At 33.3% G+C, this 11,880-nt stretch overlaps 1 protein-coding gene across 2 annotated transcripts; it reads right to left on the bottom strand.

Annotated features, from left to right (window-relative positions):
- Nucleotides 1-80: 80 nt before the first annotated feature.
- LOC136029019 (cell surface glycoprotein 1-like) lies at nt 81-11,383 on the bottom strand. 2 transcript variants are annotated; one of them, XM_065707036.1, is made up of 5 exons: nt 11,303-11,383; nt 7,260-7,500; nt 3,909-4,625; nt 3,217-3,878; nt 81-284 (listed from the first exon to the last, which is right to left on the bottom strand). In XM_065707036.1, exons 2-5 carry the CDS (start codon nt 7,492-7,494, stop codon nt 204-206), a joined length of 1,695 nt encoding a protein of 564 aa, XP_065563108.1. In that variant the 5' UTR covers nt 7,495-7,500; nt 11,303-11,383; the 3' UTR covers nt 81-203. The 2 variants fall into 2 exon arrangements, with proteins under 2 accessions (XP_065563108.1, XP_065563107.1); XM_065707035.1 differs by having other exon boundaries at nt 3,217-4,625.
- Between the last annotated feature and the right edge of the window lie 497 nt (nt 11,384-11,880).

The raw sequence follows: 11,880 nt of genomic DNA, 5'->3' as shown, positions 1-11,880 counted from the left end.
CGTGCTTTTAGGTAAATGCCTACATACAATAATTGACTTGCAAGGAAAAGCTATCGACTTTGCCATGATAAGACATGAAGTTTTAGTGCTGAAAAGAATGTATATATAATAAAGAACAATTAAAAAAGCAGCAAATTTAAATATGATTTTTTACGCTTAATATAAACTAGAAAGTCACTGAGCACCATTTATAGTAAGTCTTGTTAATTTAAATGGCAAATTTCTCTGTCAGAGCTGTCGCACTGGCTAGTAAGTGGGTTGAAATAATGACGCCTTGGGCACTCCTGAAAAAATAGATAATTAATAAATGTAACAACTTGAAGTTTATATAAACTGATATTTTCATGTGTGTACATTAGTATTACCTGGAGCTCAATCGGTAAGTACCCCATTGTCTCTAATTTACGTCCTCGAATTGACTCAACCAAGCACTAGTCGAGCTCTTGGGTCAAATCTGAAGATTTTGTTCAAATTGGGGAGTATTACTTTTCAAAAATAGCCTAAAACAGGTTTATAAGCACAGATCGTAAGCGGACTCGAAACAGTCGTGAAACTTAAATGTGAAGTTACATTGAAGGGATAAACCACATCAATGCATAAACAAACTTTTGCGAAATAAGTGCACGTCATAAGTAGGAGTCATTTGTTCACTTCTAGACAGGTCGAATAGGGGGCATACGAACAGATTGGTATTCTAACTTGTCTCTAAGGGGCACTACATGGCACTTTTTCATGTATCTACGGGAAATACGAACAGCACACGCGGTAATTTTGTCTGGGGATTACAAACAGACTGTTATCTCAGCTTACCCCATACAGACATTTTAAAATATCTTGTCAGGTTCAGGCCTTTTCCCCATAAGAGAGACTAATTATTGTTTCTAAGTAACTATGTCGTCATCAATAGCAGACAGAGGGCCAACTTTTAATTTTTTCTTACAGATGACATGACAAAATATTTTATTTTGGAAAACAAACCGAAAGAGGCAATATTTATGTGTTGGAACTTTTAATTTGAGCTGAGATTACAGTATAATATTAGCTTTAATACATGTATTTTAGTTAAATGTATGGAAGTGGGAATACTGACAGATTTTTATTTGACCAGGGAATACTTGGCGAAATTGCGTAATGATATTGATTTCGATGAGAATACTTTGGCTAGTACATCGGATTCGGGGTGGGGTTGTTACACAACATTGTATAGAGATAGGCATTTCTGCACGGTAATGCAAATAGACGTAGTGAATGTTTCATGACAAATTCCGGAGTGCTTACTGATGCTCTTATTTTTCATGCCACACTCTCCCCTCCATCTCTGGAGCATTTTGGATTTTCCTTTGCTATTCTGTAAATAAAGCTTCCTGGACATGAAGTCAGCATATTCAGATTCTTACAATTCAAAGTTTGCTTTAGGTGAAGATTTAGCATTTAATTATATTCTCAGAGAGTGAGTATTGGATTTTTAAATATATCTCTGTCTTGAGGGCCTGGCCCTTCTGGAGTCTAGGGCCAGCCGTCCTATTTGAAATTCTTTAATTTACGCCTTGTTTTAATTTTACGTCTCAGCCAATTTTGATTATTTAAGTTTTTTGGAGCCAACGGGTAAGATTATGAAGCCCTTTAAAGGGGCCCTTCCCCTTATTCTATTTCAGAGGGCTTTGGTCCCCTCCTGTTTAATTTTTTTAATTTATGTTTTTTCCTAGTTTTTTAGCTCAGCTTATTGTTTTTTATTATAACATTTTTTTTCGGAGCAACCGGGCTAGACTATTTGTCCCCTTATTGGGGCCCATTCCCTTTTGGGGTGTGGGGCCTCCCGTGTTTTTTCTTTTATTGCTCATTAGCCTTGTTTTTACATTTTCCTACACTCCTTTACCACTAGATTGCTCAAAAGGCTTTATTTTATTTATTTTAAACAAGTTATTTTTCTTTCTAATGCTTACTAACTTTGTTCTTATATATATTTTTGTAAACTAATTTATTACTATTTTGGTCAAAAGGCTTCATTTTATTAATTTTAATTAAGTTTTGCTTTATTGCCTTGACCTTGTTTTTTTACGTTATCGTACACTTATTTAACACTATATTGGTCAAAAGGCTTTATTTTCTTTTTAACTTCAAACAAGCTCTTTTCTTTTACTGCTCATTGAAATTTTTTGGGGAGGGGGGAGGGAGTGGCGTTGGTCACAGTTCCACCTTGGTTCTCAAACTATATAGATGAGAACGCTCCTTGCACAGTTTGAGCTAAAATAAGAGGTTAGGTTCCTACTGGTCTACTAAAAATATAGCAGCGAGGTCGGGTTTAAGTAAGATGTTGGAGGGACTACGGCTCCCTTCGTTTCTCCAATCTTGTAGGTTAAATGTTCCTCTTTTATTCTTTTAAGAAAGGTGGTACTATGTGTAATTTTCTTCCAAAAAGCGGATGGTTGGAGGGGAAATTTTGAAAAGGCCAAGTTTGTTTCTTTCAATCACACATATTTGAATTCCGCGGATAATTCTTGCTTTTTAAAAGGGACATTATATCCGCATATGTTATCAGCATGCCTCTGTGAAGGATTGGGAATTTAAATAATTTTGGACTCTCGCCCATGGGTCAAGCTACACCTCAAAGGCACAATTTTGGATCTTCTAACCATTGAATATAGACCTAATTCCGTGGATGACTACAATGTTAGTCTGGGACAAAACTAAAAGAAGAGAGGGGCATGACCGCTCGACTTTTTGTGACCCTGAAGAAAGGGCACAAGCGATTTCATTTTCCTATTGAATGATTCTCTTCCCCAGCTTTGATGACCACCTGTTGTAAATTAAGTGACAAGGGGAAATTTTTTAAAGAAGCACATCTTAGTCACATCCCCTTTAGTAAGTCGTTGCATCTAATTAGTCTTCTTTTCATATGGATATACACAAGTTCAATTAGGATGGATTCAACAAACTGTTGTCTTTGATTTCAGATTTTTTGCTCTAAAGCAAGAGTTAGAATTTCTTTCTTTTGTACAAATATTCCAGTCTTGAATAGGTTAACGACCAAATTGTAATTCACTTTGTGTGGGTAAGTTTTGCTTTGTAACTCATAAAGCTTAAATATTAAACGAAATTCTATATGGTAATGATTTAGAATAATTTAAGTCAGGAGTCTCGATAGTTTATTATTAAAATTAAAGGACGTATTTTCTTCTTTATTTATTTTTTATACGAAGTAAATTAACTACTCACCAATAAGACGCCAACACCTCTTCTGCATACGTAATAGAGTCCACAGTTTGTGGGATGAGAGGCGAGGCTATTGTATTTAAGAGCCATTTGGCAAGCCTTAACACCCATCTTGTTTTGTTCATCTATAAATCTTGAATTTGATTCGTCTAAAATTCTGGACTCATTTGAATTTTCTCCACTTTCTTTTGACTCCTTTGATTCAGAATCTTCTTTTGTTTCATTTGAGCTTTCCCCACTTTCAGGCTTATCTTCAGAACTTTCCTCTGGCTTAGAGTTTTCTTCACTTTCTTTTGATTCTTCTGATTTGGAGTCTTCTTCAGACTCTTTAGAGTTTTCTCCACTCTCAGGTTTCTCTTCGGAACTTTCATCTGGCTTAGAGTTTTCTTCACTTTCTTTTGATTCTTCTGATTTGGAGTCTTCTTCAGACTCTTTTGAGTTTTCTCCACTCTCAGGTTTCTCTTCGGAACTTTCATCTGGCTTAGAGTTTTCTTCACTTTCTTTTGATTCTTCTGATTTGGAGTCTTCTTCAGACTCTTTAGAGTTTTCTCCACTCTCAGGTTTCTCTTCGGAACTTTCATCTGGCTTAGAGTTTTCTTCACTTTCTTTTGATTCTTCTGATCCGGAGGCTTCTTCAGACTCTTTTGAGTTTTCACCACTTTCAGGTTTCTCTTCGGAACTTTCACCACTTTCAGGTTTCTCTTCGGAACTTTCATCGGATTCAGTTTCTTGTGATTCTTGTGACTCTGAAATTTCACTAGAATTTTCTTCAGAGCTAGAATCTGGAGGAGTGGATGTTGTAATTCCATTAATAGTATCTGTGGTGGGTTTTTCTGTTACCTCAGCTTCTGTGCTTGATTCTGGGGTTGGTTCAACTGTAGACTCAGTTCCAGGCTCTGGATTCGGGGTTTCTCCTGGTGTGTCAGTTTGTTCTGTTATCCCTGAATCAGTTGTTGGCTTTTCTGTTATCTCAGCTTCGGTGCTTGGTAACGAGGTCGGCTCAACAGGCAAATCAGTTTCTGTTTCTAAAGTTGGTTCAGCAGTCAAATCGGTCCCTGGTTCTGGGGTAAGGGTGACAGGTGAATCAGTACCTGGTTTCAATGTCGGTTCAACAGGCAAATCAGTTTCTGAAGTTGGTTCAATAGACGAATCAGTCCCTGGTTCTGGGGTAGGTTCGGCCGGTGAATCGGTATTTGGTTCTTGTGTTGGTTCTACAGGTAAATCGGTAGTAGGCTCAAAGGTTTCCTCAGTAGGCGAATCAGTCTCTAGGGCTGGGGAAGATGAACTTATTTCTTGGTCGGTTTTAGTTGTCAAATTGTTCGATTCAGTTGTATCTACGGCATTAGTTGTCTGGCCTGGCTGAGTTTCTGTTTCTACTTGTGGTCCTTCGGTATTTCCACCAAAACAGGTAGCTATAAAATAGAAAATATTTTTCGAAAATATCTTGCAAGTAAGTTTTTGTACCTATGAATAATCATGTATGAGTATTATCTACTTAACATTTGAAAATACATTAAAATCCTAAGAGAATTACCAACTTGTTAGGCCGTTTAGTTCGATTATTAAAAAAAAAAGAGACAAAAAAATCAGAAATAATTGACATTGCTTGAGTTAGTCATAATTTGAAAATTATTTTATAAAAAACAAAAATTTGAGTTATTTTCTCTTTGCCTGTTGTTTTGCAGTATTGTTGAAACAACTTATCCATTAAAGAATAGATTCACGAGCATAGACTACGTTAAAAAGGGCGTTGACTGTGTCAATACCCATAGTTAGTCCTAAGTTTAACACTTGTACTAAAATAATGTGGTAAAATTTAATGCTTTATGTATCGTTTCATTATTAACATTTATGTAAATTTTCGTGCTAGCAGAATAAAATTTTATTTCTTGCTATTTGGCTGTTGACGATCTTTCATGTTGGGAACTCTTGTTTTGGTCAAACCAGGGCTCATCGAAAATTATTTCTAGGCTCTTTCTTTTTTGGTCAAAATACTTTTTGGTCCACAATTTTCTTGTTTTATCACGGCGTTTTTTTTTTCAATGTGTTTTAATCGGCAGGCAATTTTTTACGACATTTTTGTATCAAGGCTTTTATTTTGTAAAAGCGTTTATGTGTCGAGTTTGTATTTTTGCAAGAATTGCATGCCAAGTCTCTACATGTCAATGTTTAATATATAAAGCTCTTTGTTTATTGTTTGAGCCCAAAGAACTCCAGGAATAGCTCCCTTTTTCAGTGGACAGTATATTAGGTTAAGCTAGCTTCCAAGGTTCGTTTTCTTACTACCGATGTCCCTAAGTTATGTGTCTAGCAAGAGCAAACTAGATTCCTCCAACTTGACTTATACGCGTTCCATACAAAGGGCTTAGCATATACAGAATTAGTCCAGGGACACATATGAGCGTGATCACGTATTCCTTGAAATCTAGGGGCTTCACATATAAGGCCTAGGGTATAAATGGGGTTTACAATCAATCCTTTGTATATTTGGACCTTAAAAGTGGTTTGACCAATAAAAATCTTTGATAAGAATTTGCCGTGGTGAAAGAAAATGTATTAATTAAAATAGTCCATAATTGTTTCTCGAGCCTGGAGGGTGCTTATCTGACTCTCCCTATTTGCAAAGGGAAGAATTATCTTAATTTTATTTGGTGTGCCATCTGTTTGCTTTAATGTTATTTTTTAGCTCCTCTGTGACGTATTGTATCTTATTCCTATAGAATTTTCCTTTTTTTCCCTGTACAATCGAAATATTGAGAAGTGGATGTCTACTCCTCTTTATTTTTTCCCCCATTAATTGTCTAGTTTAGTTTGTTAATTTATTGGACACACCATTTTTTCGTGTAATATTGTACTAGCTCCCTTAATTTTCTACTAATTATCTTATTTATAACCGATTTCTTTCTTGATTAGTTTTGAATATTTATCTGTTGCTATTATATTTCTGCTTTATCTCTGTTCTTGCTTCTCATTTTACTTTAGATAAGAATCGATTTTAGATCTTTTAGAGCTTGTGGTAGTCATTTAGTAATAAATTTTGTTTTATCTTACTACCCGATTTCAGCCATTACTCTTGAAGTATCAGGGATAGTGAGAATTTAGTTTGATTTTTGAACTGGTGAAGTGGAAAATTAAACAATCAGACAAGTCACAAGAAAATTGAAAAATTAGGAATTATTTTCAATGAAAAAGACTTTCTTATGCAGTAAGGCAGTATTTGGTAGTAGCACACAATAAATCTGAAAAAAAAATCACGTGAAAATGAGCGACAGAATAAGCTGAAAGCATGTGGTAGCTTCCACGTGCAAAGGCTATACTTTCCATTGAAGGTGTAGCTGTCTTTGGGATCAGAAAAACGAGAAGAACGGAATCAGCAGAATGTTAAATTTTACGAACGAGAAGTTCTGATAATGAAGCTTATGAGTTTTACATATTTATTGATAAAGTTAAACGTGGTAAAACTGACAAAAACGTGGCACTACCCTAAAACCGTCATAATTTTGAAACAACCAACAAGAAAACGTTACACAATCTTTGTTATCAGGTATGAATATGCATAAGAAAGTCCAGGACACTTTTTTGTTTTGATGCTCTTGTTACTTTAAGCACAGCATATGCGCAGTGGTAGCCAAATTAAAAAAAAATACATACATTTACTATTCATGTGCATTCTCTAAGGGAAAAATATAATTGAGCGTTCATTTCAGTATGTCTTTTCTCTAAAAATAGAAAATTGTGTTTTAGTTTTCATTGAAAAAGTAGAAAAAGCGACAAATACTACACCGATTTTAAAAAATTCATTTCCCCCCTCCCTAGATTTTTGTGAATTCACATCACTGAAAAAGGGATTGATGGTCCTTATATTTAGGCTACCGTAAATTTACATGTGCAGGCCAAAGTGTTCTACTTGTATTTGACTTTTTGATACAAATCTATGTGGACCCCTCAACCTAAGATGCTTTCAGCAGGAACAAACCGACTAAAATCAAAGATATAGCTTCTAGTTTTATGCTTCCTTGAGATAGATTATTCAAATTATATCTTACATAGATGGGGCCAGTTGCACACATTCAAAATTGAGTCAAAAATAAGGCCATCTGGACAGTTGAACAGGTATGCTTCCCCATTTGAACACTCATAGAACTGGTAGCAATTCGTTGGATGTGGAAAATATACAGCCATTGGACCATCTATTTCAGGACACGTTGTTTTGGATAATCTGCATGACGCCTGAGATAGAAGTACCAGCAGGTAAAATGTATGGCTTAGATATAATTTCATAGCCTCCTAAAATGAAGAGAATTGCACCATTATTTCAAAAAAAAAATTCCAAAATATTTGAAAATTTTAAAAAGAAAAAATTGGGAAGAAGAAAAAAAAAGGATTTTTCCAGCCAATAAAAGAAAAAGGATAAATGTGCTAGAATTTCGGTTGAGACTTCTGCTCGAACGTCCTCAGCGCACAAAAGTAAATAATGAGTAAAATAATATACAAAAATAAATTCTACTAAAATAAAAACAAAACGAGCCTCGAGAACAAAACTCTGAATGAAAATAAATGTAAAATAGGCCCTCTCCAAGCAACGATGCGAAGGTAACTAAATAAAAACGTCAAACGTTGAATAGTCATTCGAACATTGCCTCGCACTGAAAACTGTAATTTTCCTAGTTGCTCAAGATGTGGGTCTGTAGTTTTCCTATTTCAGTTTTTTAGCTTTGAAGAATCCAATTTTCCAGTTTTTGTTTCGATACGACTCTATTTTGGTGGATTTCATACTATTTTTCAATGTACCACAATCATTTTTTTTTTGTCAGACAGTTTTACCATTAAGATTTATCGAAATAATAGTTACCCTTGCTGAATCGGCTTTAACTGGCAATTCTTTCTCACTTGACAATCTTTTCCAAAAGAGGTTTTCAAAATTTCGGTTTCTATGGGTCAGAGTTAATTTTTTTTGCAGCTGTTGTCGCAACCTTAAATTAAATTAATTTTGTTGTTGTAATTTTAAATTATTTTTTTTTTCGAACAATGATAAACAGAGACATTGAAAGTTAAAGCAAAAACAAATTGTTCTTTTTATGAAAGGGTTGCTTCCCACCAGCCCCTTGCTCTGTACACTAATATTTAACTATCATTTTACCAAAAATAAAAAATACTATAACTATCGTAAGCTAGTAGTTTAAAGTGTTTTACATTCCAATTGCCTTCTTAAGATTTGGACTGAAAATTGTGTGGTTCAATACGCCCTTCCATTATGCGCGTTATCCGTTATAGCTTATTCCGTTAACAGAATAAGCTATTCCGGTGGTTTGCGGAATGTGATCTGTTCTTAAAGCACCGAGGAAATCAAACTTTAGATAATTTTTCCGATCAATCAAAAATATAGAATATTTTTTGTTTATTTTAAGCTTCAGTGTCTCTGTTCTGCTCTCATTAAAAAGAAATCGGTTTTTTTTTTAATTTAATTTCCGTAGTTTGAAATTCTATATCCAGAGTTATTCTGGATATATACTAATTTTTTTTTACACATCAATGTGTCAAGGTAAATCGCTGATTTAGTGTATTTATTTCTTAAAAGCAACCTACATACAAAAGGTACCTAAACAGGGTAATTTCATTTGAAAGAGCACTACCCCAACATCCTAGGACTACTGGCTCAATACGATCACCCCTAGGGAAAAACTCACACACGTCCATGACTATTTTTGCCTTCTTAAAAAAAGATAGTGCAAGGATTTCTCGTTTTTGTAGAGATGTTTAAAACCCTTCTACTAGTGTGCTCTTATGTGTTGATCAGCTTCTCGCTTCCTACAGTTCGTTACCATCAAATTTTTGATGACATGAACAATGTAAAAATTTGTTATTTAGATTTCTTAAGATTCTAAGAAGGGTGGGAATGATCACACAGCAATCCCTCTCCTCGGTATTGCCTTATCATACCAAATGAAAGATCATTTAATGCATCACAGCTAGATTATAACCAAAATCCCATTTAATCGACAAGCTGAAAACTTTAACCTTAGCGAACAGTATTTTAATTAATCATGGAATAAGAATTTATTTTCTAGAAAACCAAACAGTATGATTCTAGTAGAAACTCAAATTTGAAAAGTGGCTAGGATTTTTGAATATAATTTTAATTTGTTTGTCTTTTGTTTGCTCTGAAATCCTTAAATTTAACTGAGAAACTTAATGAATCCTTTTGAAATATGGTGAACTGGTAAAAATCAGAAATATTTTCAAAAAAAAAAAAAATAAATTTGGCCTTGGAACAATTATAATTGCATTTCCCAATTAACTCCTTTAAAAACAACTTAGAAACATGAGGAAGCCTACCTGAGGCAAAACAAACTATGTTTCCAAGTGTTATTGCCCTACAATTCCTATACCAAAATGATATTGCTTTGGTACTTACTTTTGGTTCTCAAGGAAATCTTTAGAAGAATATAGCTCTGTTAGAAGTAAGCTTTTTCAACATTACTCACACTATAAGTAATTCTATTGTAGTCAATAGACATTTTGCTTATGAATTTCATTATGATGCAAAACAGATAGAAATTATCTGTGAAGAAAATCTTTTCCTTTTTTTTTCTTTAGAAAAAAGAAAATCTATTTATCTTTAAAGTTTTTTTTTTAAATAGTTGATCTATCTAAGCAATTTTTTAAGTCGATTTATCTTTAAATAAAAAAATAGCCTTTAAAGTTATCTTTAACCACAGATTCTGGATTTATATATCTTAAATGAATCAACACAAAGGCAAGAATTATGATGTATTAAAAAAAAAAACTGATTGTTATATAGCGGCAAATTTTGATAAGAGAGGTGTAAAGATCAAAATATATTGGCGATATAATGATTTACTGCTTCTTTTTTGGTAAACAATTCTTAATAATAAGAATTTTTCAATTGCAGTTTTCTTTGAAAAATTTTGCGGTAATGAGCTGTGAACAAAAAGTGACACGTGTCAATTATAGCAATCAAAGAAAAAAAAATTGCACGTGTATATATGCATAAAAAGTGGCATTTCGTAGTTAAAAAAAAATCAAACTGAATATGAAGAATAAACTTATAAATGAAAATAAACCAAAATTTTCGAACATAGAGTAGACCGTTCCTCCTCTAACCCTTAAAATTTATGCGTAGGTTTTAAAATTGTTTGACCGGAAACATTTTTAGAGCAAAAACATAGTCAGTTGGTAGTTGCAAGTGTTTATTTGCTCGCTGCCATTCAAAATATTTGAACTTGTTTAATTGAATTGATTTAAAAATTTGGCAAGTTTCTCAGGCTGGGGACTTTTCAAAATTGATTTTAATGCAAAAACATTTTTTTCTGAATTACCATAAAGATTCTGTTTTTGACGAATACACTATTATCATAATTTCCTTTCTTCGAGCTTTGATTTCTATTAGCATGAGTTGCTCCTTACAGTTCGTTACCATCAAATTTTTGATTTCATGAAAAATATAGAAATTTATTATCTAGTATCTTAATTAATAACAGAATAAGATTTTTTTTTGCTATGAAGCTAAGAAACATGATTCTAGCAGAAATTTTAATTTGAAAAGTAACCAGAGTTCTTCAACCGTTCACAGTCTTGTGTAATGATTTTTTTTTTTTTCTGGAATACTTAAAATCTTTACGACAAATCATGAACCGCTAAAAAACAGTTATGACTACACCTCTAAACTCAGCATACTGAATTACATTAAAAAACTTTTATAATCAATTAAATATATTTTCTAAAAATCTAAAAGACTACAAAACTTTGGCCTTGGAGTAATAAAAAATGTATTTCCAAATGCCGGCAGTCAAAAATTAATCAAAAACATGATGAAGCCTACTTGAGCTTAATAAACTGCGATACTTTCCTACTGATATTGCCCTGCAATTCTCATATCGAAAGGATGTTGCTTTGGCCCATATTTTTGTTTCTAAAGGAAATCATCAGAAAAAAAAATTAGCTCTCTTAAAACTAGGCTTTTTAACATTAGTCACACAATAAATAATTCTCTTGTAGTTATTAGATATTTCGCTGATTGACTTTGTTACAATGCCAATTAGCATAGAAAATTAAAGGAACAAATTACCTTTAACTACAAGACTTCTAAAAATTCCTGATTTTATATATCTTAATTTAATCAGCGCTAAAACAAGACTCATGAAGTATTTCAAAAAATTGACGATTATATAGCGGAAAATTAAGATAAGAGAGGTGTAAAGATCAAAATATATTGGGGCTAAAATGATTTACTGCATTTTGTTTCGGTAAATGATTCATAATAATAAGAATTTTGCAACTGTAGTTTTTTTTTCGAACAGTTCGTGGTAATAAACTGTGAGCAAAAAGTGACTCTTCACAATATTAACCAGTGCCCTGAAAACGAATTTTTATACCAAAATATTCATCTAAAGAAACGGTCGGGGCTGTAAAAAATTCCTATAAAATAAAATTAAAGGTCAAGCTTGGAACTTAAAATTAACACAATTTATCCTACATTGAAAAGGCCCCTCCTCCTTAACCCCTTACTTTTTATGCGTAAATTTCAAAACCACGTGATGGAAAGCATTTCTTAGAGCAAAACATAGTCAGTTGGTAGTTGTATAAGTTTATTTATCTTCTGCCTTTCAAAACATTTGAACTGAAAATTTTTTTGAATAAAGACAA

Source organism: Artemia franciscana, chromosome 7, assembly GCF_032884065.1.
Source record: "Artemia franciscana chromosome 7, ASM3288406v1, whole genome shotgun sequence".
NCBI lineage: Eukaryota > Metazoa > Arthropoda > Branchiopoda > Anostraca > Artemiidae > Artemia > Artemia franciscana.
Note: the sequence above shows the minus strand (reverse complement) of the source record. Positions and strands in the feature narration are given on the sequence as shown.

What these genes read in the sequence shown, in the direction of transcription:
- LOC136029019 (XM_065707035.1), bottom strand. Translation starts at nt 7,494, where the DNA reads ATGAAATTATATCTAAGCCATACATTTTACCTGCTGGTACTTCTATCT. An exon ending in GTGCAACTGGCCCCATCTAT is followed by an intron (nt 4,626 to 7,259) that starts GTAAGATATAAT and finishes TCTATTTTATAG; the next exon opens with CTACCTGTTTTGGTGGAAAT. An exon ending in GAGGTGTTGGCGTCTTATTG is followed by an intron (nt 285 to 3,216) that starts GTGAGTAGTTAA and finishes CTATTTTTTCAG; the next exon opens with GAGTGCCCAAGGCGTCATTA.